This window comes from Tupaia chinensis, unplaced genomic scaffold, assembly GCF_000334495.1.
Source record: "Tupaia chinensis unplaced genomic scaffold, TupChi_1.0 Scaffold142262_1, whole genome shotgun sequence".
Classification (NCBI taxonomy): Eukaryota; Metazoa; Chordata; class Mammalia; order Scandentia; family Tupaiidae; genus Tupaia; species Tupaia belangeri.
In genome coordinates, this window is record NW_006202111.1 from 57,660 (window position 1) to 69,419 (window position 11,760).

General features: G+C 40.1%; 1 protein-coding gene across 1 annotated transcript in view; it reads right to left on the bottom strand.

The window, feature by feature from the left end:
- Positions 1 to 1,421, bottom strand: part of CUNH12orf54 (chromosome unknown C12orf54 homolog) — a 17,068-nt gene extending 15,647 nt beyond the window's left edge. The window contains exons 1-2 of the mRNA XM_014582096.1: positions 1,324 to 1,421; positions 510 to 629 (exon numbers count right to left, since the gene is read on the bottom strand). Of these exons, the coding sequence (XP_014437582.1) occupies positions 510 to 574 (65 nt within the window). The 5' untranslated portion in view covers positions 575 to 629; positions 1,324 to 1,421. The remainder of the gene's footprint in view (positions 1 to 509; positions 630 to 1,323) is intronic.
- Between the last annotated feature and the right edge of the window lie 10,339 nt (positions 1,422 to 11,760).

Consider the following 11,760-nt stretch of genomic DNA (forward strand, 5'->3'; position numbering starts at 1 on the left):
TTCCCTCTCTTCCCAAATTTCTACAAACTCTTATCTCAAAGCATCTAGACAAGGTTAAATGATTTTCTGAAGCTTTTCAGACCCATAAGCCCAAAGTGAGCCTTTGATTTTACGAATAACATTGCCTAGGTCTCCTGTTCATCCATAAGCTGTAGAATCTGGCCCTCCTCTATACCATAGAAGTCACAGGGAAGCATGGCCTTAATTCAAACTATAGAGGATATAAAGGACTTTTAGTCAATCCTGGGATGGATAAATGTTCCTAGATTTTATACCTAACCCACTCCTAGAGGAACTGCAATTAATGGCCACTTTATAAGTTGGGATTACAACGCTCTGCCATTGTCCTTTCCATCGAGGAGATTAAGAAGGGTAGGACATGTGAAAGTCCCCAGTAAGAAAGCAAATGCAGCCAAAGAAAGAAAGATGGAGACAGGTGATGCTAGTTCATCTCCCATAGAGTATATCCAATTTCACGGTTCTTAAGAGTCATCATTGTCTCTATTTACCTTCTCTGTGGTCCAGAGTTCATTCTTGCCTTTTGTTCTTGATCGTGGAAGGCATGCTGTGCCATTTGTTCTCGGACAAAAACCAGAGTCAGGAGCTGAAGATGGAGATAGCTCCAGGCCCTGGGGAGGTAAATGCAGATAGAGAGAAGGCAAGTGCATGGTGAGAAGAAAATCACTTACCCACCGTGGAGTTCCCAGGACAGATGTCTCTTCCTCAGTTTAGGAAGCATCTGTGTTTTGAATGGGTTGGGGTGTATATCTGTGTGTACATATGTGTAGAAAAAAATAACAAGAAGGAGAAAGTGTTTGCCCTAAGTAAAATCTCCCTGTCCTCTTTTTTCCCTCTCCTCTTTTTCAGTAACAACAGAAATTCCATCAAGAAGATGAGTGAAAAAGAGAAGGAGAGAGAGAGAGAATATGAGTGAAAAAATAACTGGCTGAATTGAGAGTAGGGAGCTGTCCAGAGGCTCCTTAAGGTGAGAGTGTGCTCAAAGGCAGGGATAGGAAATGGTGCACAGTGAAATTCAAGTTTGGCAATACCCCATCTCAACCCACTTAAAGAATCTTCACGATCAAGTAAGTACAGAACTATAAACTGGAGGTCAGTCAGCAACAGGCTTCATGTGCTTTGTACAGGTGGAAGGAAACCCCATAGTTGAGAAAATACATGGGGCTGAGAGGCCAAAGCAGTCACCTAAATTAGACAAATCCTCCTTTGAGAAATTTCCTTCTCAGTTTTTTTTTTCCCCACTCCCACCCTTCCCTACCTCCAAATCTCCGTCAGGAACTAGGTCAGTTATGCCTAGAAACTTACCCAGTTGGGCTCCCCAAATCAGGCTTTGCCCCACCCCAACCCCTATGCTTTCACCTCTTCTCACAGGGGTCACCTACTCATAATATCAGTCTTTCCCTTTTCAATATACTCTGTGACCTCAGCTGTGACCTCATAGACCTAGAACAACTGACCCTCGTCTCCCAGCCTCACCCAGGCTCCATTTGATCCAGATGATCTTGGTAAAATAGAGAACACTTTGGGACCAGCAGTTAGTGTAATGGCTATGTTGCTGGACTCCCATGTAGTCGACCGTGGTTCAAGTCCCGGACCCGATGGCTTAAAACTCATGCCGGGTGCATGTGTGGGCATGTCCAAGATCCCGAGAGGAGAAAGGAGGAGAAGAGATTGCGGTGTGGCCATCCCCCCTGGGGGGTGATTTCTCGCTTTCTATCTCTCTGTCTCTCTCTGTCTGGCGAGCGCACGCACCCTATAGCAAAAACCTCTCAAAAAAAAAAATAGAGAACACTTTGAAATCTTAAATGTAATTTTTGTGAATGTTTGACTCTTCATTACCCTCTACCCATTGTTAGACATCTGTTGCTTTAGTGGCATGGCAAGAGTGGACCCCGAGGGTTCTTTCTTTGACTCTGAATTTCAAAATAAGGTCTGAAAAAAATCAGGTTTCAATTCAAGAATGAGGTTCTTGAGAAAGAAATAGTTTCACTTTGATTCCAAAAATCTTTGACTTAGAAGATGACCAAAGATCAGTGAATGATCATGGATTTAAAACCTTGAAATGTGAAAATGGTTTTCCTGAAGGAAGCAAAGAGATGAGTATGAAAAGGAGGCAGGAAATGAATAATAGAGAAATTAGGTGGAGAGGTGAACTCTGAGAGAGACCTGGTACTTTTTGAAGATGGTGCATATAAAACTCCCCAATACAGCTAAAGATCTAAGAACAGAGAGACCAAGGCTCTGCTTTCCCTGTACCCTGATCCTTAGGAGGATAGCCTCACAGAGGGCAATGTGACAACATGGGGAGGTCCTGGTTTAGTGGGATTATGGTGTGTGTGTAGGCAGATAGGCCTGAGGTAGTACTTTCTAGCCCCCACAACCTGCCCAGGTTGATGGTGGAAAGATCCAACTGGTACCTCATGTAGAAATGGAGTGGAGAGGGAAAAGACTGAAAGCTAAAGAGGGCTCACAGTGCACGCAATCTGTGACTAAATGCCAGGGTAGGTGCCATGGATAAGGGGGTGGATATCTGCTCACCCCTCTGTCTTCGGCAAGACTTAAGGGAAAGGCACACTATGCCATCCCTGGTTTTGATTTTAGTGTTCTGGTGCTACTAATGAGATGACCATACCACAATTCCTCCCTGGACACAACCTCCTTACTATTATGGACTACTTAAAAGTCAGTCATAAGGCAAGGCTCCCAATAGAGGTCACTCTCCCCCTTCCTCTAAGAGACCATGAAGGCCATTCCATCATGATAGAAATAATTCCATCATGATACACCTCCTTATTTCCCTCAGTTTCCACAAGTAGTCTAAGCTTTCCCCTCACCATCCTGCATCACAGAGACTTGCAGCTTACAGAGGAAACGAGTTTCAAGAGAAGAATGGATAGGAAGAAAATAATGTCAGTGTACCTGGTCATGGTTTTGAAAAGCTTAGCAGCAAAAATAAAAGATTTGATAATTTTTTATTAAACTGCTTAAAATCTGTTAAAACCTTAAAATCTTAACACCTGAGTGAAATAGTTACCTGTTTCAATGAAGAGTACAGATACACAAGACTCACACATGCTACAGCATTTCAGTCTTTGAAAACTATGAAGTAAGGCATCGTTAGGATGAGGTATGAGGTTTGGTAAAAAAACAAAAACCCAAACTAAAGAATCATCTGTGGAGATCAGGGATATAACAGTAATGACTAGAGATTAAGAGGTTGATGTTAACATTAGCTTATTTTATAAACACTTAGGGACCAGCAGTTGGAGTAAGAGGTATGTCGTTCAACCCCCCCTGTAGTTGACCGCGGTTCGAGTTCTGGACCCCGTGGCTTAAACTCATGCCAGCCGTGCGTGTGTGTGTGCCCAAGATCCCGAGAGGAGAATGGAGGAGAAGGGATGGGCCCAGCATGGTCATCCCCTCTGGGGGTGATTTCTTGCTTTCTGTCTCTCTGTCTCTGACTTTCTAGCGAGCGCACACACCCTATAGCAAAAAGCTTTCAAAAAAAAAAAAAACCAAAAATAACAAAAAAAACCCCCACAAACAACAAAAAAAAACCCCCACATTTATTAAGTACTTGCTATGTCTTCTTTTTTGGAGAGGTTTTTGCTATAAACCCCCACATTTATTAAGCACTTGCTATGTCTTCTTTTTTTGTAGAGGTTTTTGCTATAGGGTGCGTGCGCTTGCCAGAAAGACAGAGAGAGACAGAGAGATAGAAAGCGAGAAATCACCCCCCTGGGGGGATGGCCACGCCGCAATCCCTAGCACTTGCTATGTCTTGAGCACAGGACAGAAACTGGGCAAACTGATAGCATATAGTGGTTAAGGAAGCTGGATCCCACTTGGCTGACTGTGTGGTTCAAGTCCCAGACCTGGGAGCTTGAAAAACATGTCGGGCATGTGTGTATGCCCAAAATCCAGAGAGGAGAATGGAGGAGAAGAGATGGTGTGGCGAGACCATCCTCCCTGGGGTGATTTATCACTTTCTTCTCTCCTCTCTCTGGTGAGTGCATTTGCCATATAGCAAACTAAATAAATTAAATTAAAGAGGGAATAAAAAAACTGGGGGAGAGTGGGTCCTATCCTTGAGGAGCTGATTTGGCTTAAGCAGGATGTTTGGGTTAGCTGTGCAGTGAGTGCATTAGTCAAGGATGGAGGTCAACTGTGATGGCTGTTATAACAAAACAGTGGCAAAAAGCGTACAAGAGCAATTATGGAAAAGAGGAACCTATTCTGTTGTGATGGCTGTTATAACAAAACAGTGGCAGAAAGCATACATGAGCAATTATGGAAAAGAGGAACCTATTCTGTTCAAACATTAGCAATAAAATTCTGTGTATGCTTAACTCAAATATTGAGGTATATGTTTCAATATTTATAGCTTAGAGCCTTGATGTTTTAATCCCTCCTCTGTATCAGTCAACAAATATTCTCTAACTCCAGAATATTCTCCCAGCTAGCTTCTGAACAATTTCAGAATTAGGCCAAAGGCAATTTGTGTATGTAATTGGCTTCAGGTCAGGCTGAAGCTCACCAGGAAAGCTCCAAGGACATCCCCTCCCTTTTCTGCATTTCTGATACTTTTGCTGAGAGGACGCTGAAGACAAGGTGGGCATCTGGCCAATTTCTTCAGAAGTCTCTAGGTATGGAAGGATAAAGCACAGACTATTCTTGCCCTCAGCAATTGTTCCTGGGCTCAGACACTGGGGAGCTGCTTCCTCAAACTTTCTTCAGCTGAGCGTCCTGTTAGGTGTCAGAAGCAGCAGAAGCTACTGGGGCCTGAACAAACAAGTGCAGATTCGCAGTAACAAGACCCCAAGACGCCTGGAAGACTCTCACTCACTCGTCATCCCTCCATCTAATAATGCTCAATGGGACTACAGCTGCTTCTCCCCAGGACAATAGTTCAGTGTCATTGTGGATGGAGAGAATGCCAAACAGAAAGAGGAGCCAAAACCTGAGGAGGCAGCAGACTGGAGAGGTTCACAGCCTCTGGGCATTGAGGTGGCCTTACCCACCCCATTAGAGAGAGGCTGAGATGAGCCAATTGCCCCTCAGAATGACTGCTCTTGGCTGAGACTGAAAGTTCAACTTTGTTTAATGCTTCAAGTGTTCTCAGACCAGGAACATTAGCGCCACCTAGGAAATGGGCAGAAAGGCATCTGAATCAGGTGATAAAACTGATTTCTGGCCCTGCTCTCAGACTTTCTGATTTAGTAGGTCCAGCACAGAGCCTGAGAATGTGCCTTTTGAATAACTTCCTAGGTGTTGCTGATGCTCCTGGTGCAGTATTTACTTATTTTTCACAATTACCAACTGCACAGTGGGGGAGGTGAGGTATCAGTTACAAGATACAGGTAGAAACTGATTTTTTATATTCATGGAGCTTATGCCCCATTCCTTTGAGTTCCAGCTTCTGGCCTTGATGATCACTCTTACCCTATATCACCCCCAGGTTGGTCAGATTCTATTTAATTTCATAGTGTATAGAACTCTCACCATGTTAAACAGAAACCATATACTAATGGGAGATAGATGACCACATATTAACCTTAATGAGTGATTTAAGAACTAAAGTATTTAGAAACTACCAAGAGGGGGAGGATTTTAACAATAGAATCTAATCTAAACACTCAGGAGAGCATTAAAGATTCTTTGCATACTGGGCCCAGACGTGGTAGCACAGCAATAGCCTAATGCACTGCAATGCTGGAGGCCATATGGAAGACTTGAGTTTGCATCCCAGGTTGACGTGTACTTGAAGGCATGGGAACACATGTCTGTGATTCTGGCTGACTAGGAAAGGCTGGGGAGATTGCGGTGAGAGACTCTGTTGAGGGTGCTTGCCTCTCTCTTTTTGTTTCCTTTTCCTCATGAAAAAAAGAAAGAAACTAAAAAATTCTCCATGGACTGGTCCTCATCAGAAGAATTTAACTCCCTTGATTCTAAGATGTGCATTTTCCATATTTTAATGTTTCTGAGATCAAGTGAATCTTAAAATTGATGCATGTATTTAGTGAGGTTTATTCTACTTGAACCCTAGAAATTAATAGACAAGTTACCTTTTTTGAGCCAATGGCAACTTTGGCAAAGAGAAACATATTAATTATAACATAGCAATAATGAGTTAGGCAATGTGGTAAATGTTGTGTGCAATCTCAGTTAATCCTCACAACCAACCTCTGATAGGGAATAATTGTCAAAGTTGTTTTCTAGGCAAGAAATCAGGGAAATAGATGTAGCCTTCCCAAGGTCACTAAGCAGCTGAGGAGTAGAAACAGGGGTTCAAATTCAACTCTATTTGAGTCTAAAGCCTATACTCTATTCCAAGCACTGTGTGTTCACATCTCTTCCCTTTACCGAATCATTTTTCTCTGCCTGGATTTTTTCTTCAGGCTTCTTTCTAAAACTTGCTTATCTAGACAAGAGAGAATCATATAGTATCTTTCCTATTTAGACTTCCCTGACCATCTGATACAGAATGAATTTTCTCTCTGAACTCTCTAATCTTGTCACATTGGTAGAAGATAAAGTACTGCATTGTCTTATAACTGTCAATATAACTTTCTTCCTCGTTGCAATGTGAGTGTCTTAAAGGCAGAGGCTTTCATTCATCTTTATATCCCCAGAGCCCAGTACAGTGCCTAGAAAACAATTGTTGACTGAGCTGCTTAAAGCTTAAAACTGTTTTCCCTACTCAACTGAGATATAGAGAAAGCTTTATGGACTTTTAGCATATCATTTATTGAGTACAAACTGCAGATGTAGTATTACTTAAGAGCTTTATAAATTTAGATTTATAAATGTTGTTAGATGTAAGATAATAGGACAATCAATGTTACAATAAGAGAATCAATGTAAAGCGCTAAAAATAAACATTTGGCACATGATAAGGACTTGGTCGTGTTAGCTATTATTTTTAATAATATTTTACTTAACCATTGCAAAAATTTATGGAGGTACTTACCATGAATTCCACTATTTATAAATAAGGAAACTGAGTAGCAGAAGGCTAATTTACAGAGTAAATAGACAGTAAATGACAGGTTTTGAATATATATATATATATTACCTACTATATATATGTTATAATTTTACATAACATAACACACTAAAGAGTTGCCTGTTATCTAGACCTAACTCAGTGGTTGTGAGATTGTCTGTGCAAACTTGAGCTGCTCAGTGTTCTCAGTGTTCTCCTAGTATTCTCCAGGTTTTCTGATTTCTCAACTTGTCTTCAGCCTCTCTGCCCCACACCTGGCAGACCTGAAAGAAAAACTTGGATAAATCTCTGTTGTTATGCCACTGTCCAAAATTGCTCTTTTGCAATGTTTCTGAGATCTATAACAATGCTCTCTCCATCCCAAACCATGGCTTCTGTGACATTGGCTGTCAAGACTATCCTTGATAAAGAAATCTGAAAGTCACAACCTGTAATTCTGGAGTTGTGCCACAAGGAGGCAGTGGTGTCCTAGCTATCAGGTCTGAAGGAGCTAGCATAGTTACTCTCATGCTGCCTAGGTTTAGAACTTTGACCTTTGCATATTTCACTTACTAAGTTATGATAGTTATTCAACAGTATTTGTAAAATAGGATATTTGGAATTGATGTTATAAAACAAAAAGTCAAGGTATAATTTTGTGGTTTTCTCTTAACCCTTAATTTACTCTAATAGCCTTCTGTATGTGTGTGTGCATATGTGTGTTTTAAACAGGCAGCACGCAGTATACTTTAGAAGATAGAAAAAATGCTTGTCATTGAACACTTTTATTTTTTTCTAACTTTAGAGTCAATAAAATCTCTTTAGTTTTGTATAAGTTGTTTCAAACTTGTCCATTGAAATCTTAGTTTCTGCTGTCAAGCTTTTCAGTTCTAGATCAGAAAAATTAAGCTAATGATAATAATAAATAAATTAAAACTTTAAAAAACAAAAAATTGGGTAAGTTTAAATAATCGTTGACCATAGAGTAATAATAGTGTGTTTTTTATATAGTAACTAAGTAATGTGTTTTTTTATATATAGTAATTAAATTCATGATATTAACAAGGTGATCTAAAAATAAGTTGTGAGTCATTTAGCTTCAATGGGAATTCCCAGAAGATTCACTTAGGAAAATTTTTTAGCTATCGAGTCCAAAGTTTGTTTTTGAGTTTCTAGGAATCAGAATTGACCAGCAGCCCCTTGGGCTCTCAGATCAGACCTTACCATCCTATTGGCTGCCTTAGTTCATCAGACTGTCTTAAATGGCTAGACCTTAGCCTCCCTTGTCAGGAGGATGCTCTTAGTTCTTTATTAATAGTCAGGGGGAAACGATTATACATTTATACTTGGGGGAGAATGAAAGAAGTTTTCATAATACTTGTTGAGAATCAGAATTTTTTCAGTTTCTCTCTCCTTTTTTTGTCATTTTTATAGAGTCATTTAGGGATAAGGACAAAAATGCTGTCAAAGCTTAGAAAAGCTTTCTGAAGTCTTTATTTGCAGGAGATTTTGAGAAATGAATTTACATAGTTCTCCTTATGTACAAAAAGGTTTTAATTAGAAAAAGCAATGTCAGCTCAGTTACGGTATGTTTTCTGTCTTGTGAATTTCTCCTGGGTTCAGAAGTACACCCACCAACCCAGGAAAACAGTATGCATTCTGCACCAGGAAGGGGAAAGAACATGGTAAAGCTTCTCCTCTGTTCTATGATTTTCTCTGCTACTTCATTCCCTGCGTGGAACCCTTTCCTCTCAGTTCTTCCACTTCTAGTTGTTTCCCCCTCAGGCACTCCTTGCCCTTTCAATTAGTCTGATCTTTGTTCTCCTGGGCTAGGAGTAGTATCCTCATTCTCTCTGATAGGGCAGTCATTTCTGTTACCCCAGATGGTTTGAGCTACTCCTAAACTCACTAACTTCCCTTCCCCTCTTTGGGAAAATAACATGCTTAGATTGGGGGTAAAGAAAAGAGAATCAACAACTTAATTGTCTTCAGCTCTGTACTTAAGGTGGTAAGTACTTAGAACCTTCCAAGGTGGTTATTTTTAACTTCCTTATTTATGCATGGGACAATTGACACTATCTTTTTCCTATATCTTGCTTTATTCCTTGTTTCTGGTGCTGAAAGCCCACATTATACCAGTAACTTATAAGTTTAGGGAGGCATAATAGATGTCTATAAAGAGTAGGAGGAGATGAGGACATCAGAGATAAACTTAGGGACGCTTGTGACTCGAAAGTAACCCTCTCCCGGAGCTCCAAACATAGAAAGTTCTGATGTATGCAGAAGTTCAAAATAGGGCCGAGACACTGCAGCTAGTGACATTTTTCTCCATCACTCTTGTTACATCTGACTTAATGCAAACCCGGGATGTCTAAAATCCCTTATAGGTTCCTAATCAGATCTGTTGTCTGTAAAGCCCTAGACTATTCTCCTTGGTCTCATTCATTGTAACTTGCTCACTCATCGATGCATTCATTTGCATTTTTATTCACAGTAGAGACAGTGGTAGGGAGCACTCAAGAGAAAGAGAGAGAAGGAGAGGGAGAGAAAGAGAGAGAAACCCTTAACATGATCTGGTCCTGCAGCCTGTCAGAACTTCAAGCACTCTCCAGCAAGTTCATTTCAGGTCAACTGGGTATCTGAACTGCTTTCAGCCATTTGGCTTCCAGAACTGCGGTCCAGTATGCTGTATGTAGACTGTGCCACCAGGCTGGCCCATTTTAATTTTTTTTTTTTTTACTTTATTTATTTAATTAATTTTTAATTTTTTAAAATTTTATAATTTCATCACTGTGTATCATTACAGAACACCAGATATTTGAGATACTTCTTTGGACCAGGGACAATGCTAAGCATTTTTTGTTTCATTCTAAAAAACATTTCTCTCTCTTTGGAAAAAAGCCAGTCAGTTGACTCCACCTAAGTGTAACAACTGAACACACAGTTGTAGCGTTCTCAAAACAGTTTCCATCCTAAATACAGACTCAGAACCTGAATTTAAAAAGTACAGAAAATAGTGAAATTGCAGCACCAAGTTAAACAAAAAACAAAACTATCGATTTGATTTCTGTTCTCCTGAATAAACGAACACAATACACTTCTTTCTGTGAGGAAGTCTGGTCCATGACAGGGTACAGTTTCCAAGTTTGTCTTTTGTGCAGATGTCCTTTCTAAGCTATGACCCAGTTTTAGGAATTTCTAGTGCTAGCGGGTGGGGCTGCATTTGGAGATAAGTAGAAAAGGAGGAGAGCTCTTTTTTTGTTGTTGTCATTGCCCTCCGAAATCATAATGGATGGTATGATTGTCTATCTTCATTTTTTGTTTGTTTGTTTGAGTCCCTGTTTTTCCAGCACCTTCTGCAAATGAGGTAATATTCTCAACAAATCTGGGTCACTGTAGTTAGAGTTCCAGTGGTGAGTAAAAGGAAAAAAAAATAGTTATATGGAAAATGCTCTCCTTACATGATTGGAAGTATTTAGGTTTTTAGATAAAATACATATAACTTGGCCTTTTATTTTCCTCTTTTAGAAAGCAAAGAAGAGCTCTTAATCCAACAAGAATTTTCAAACTCTGCCTTGATACCGAATTTTCACACTGACATTCAAACTCATTGGTCCGGATCACTGGATTAGAAAAATTTCTGAATCACTAAATTAGAAAAAGGTTTTCTTGCATTCTTTGCTAGTTATTGCTAAACTAGACAAGAAATAAAAGAATGTAGAGACTTGATTCCTAAGAAAAGCATTAATGATGGGCATTGTTTGGATATACAGTAGGAGAGAAACCTCAAGTGCTTTAAGACATTGAATGTGCTGAACTTGCCGTGTGAACTCAGGAGGTAAGAGCAGAGCATAAAGGTCAAGGTGATGTAATCAGCGGTGTTGAAGTGTTATCCTGAGTCTAAGATCATAATCTGGGTTGTCAGTTGAGAGAAGGAAAAAACCACCAAGTGTTAGTCTGTATGCAGCCTATGTTTACAAATGGCATGCAGGCATAGGCAAGAGCTGAATCTGAATAGATCGCCTACGGATTACGTTTAAACTGGGTATGAATACTATGATCATGATATGTCTCCCTATTTGCCAACAATCTCTTCTGATCAGTTACATAGCATCTCGGTGTATCTGTACTGCCTTCCCTCTGGTTATTTCCTTTTCTCCTTACTTGGCAAGTCTCCAAGCACTGTCCCTATTCACTTTCCACTACTGAAGCACTTAAATATCTACTGAAAAACGTCACTGGAAAAGAACTGCTTTCCGGCCAGCACCAGATCTACCATACGCAGGCTTAGCTGATGGATAAAGTAAACCCATTCCCACTCAAGGAATGCTAGCTTCTGCTCTGCCACTCAACAGCTCTCACTCTCACTCTCTCAGAGACGCCATTTCTGCCATTTTCTCAGTCCTCCTGGAGTTCTTTCTGGTCTTACAGATTACCAGCAATAGTTTATAAACATCCTCCAGGAGCCTTAGTAATAAAACAGCAATGACAAACTCTAACACATTCAATAAATAAATTTGAATAAGGAGTTGAATAATAAATTTGATAAGGAGTTGATCTATGGTGGGGTCCTACAGGAAAGATTATCATTGGGTTTAGGAAATCTAGAGACTTAGTGAAGGAAGCTTATCATTTCTGAGCATGAATTTTTGAGTAGGTATTAAAATTTCTGATGGAAAGAGGATCAAAACACTTGGGTATTTGTTAGACGTAACAAGAGGCTTCACCTGATTTATTTCTTATATTCCAAAGAAAAT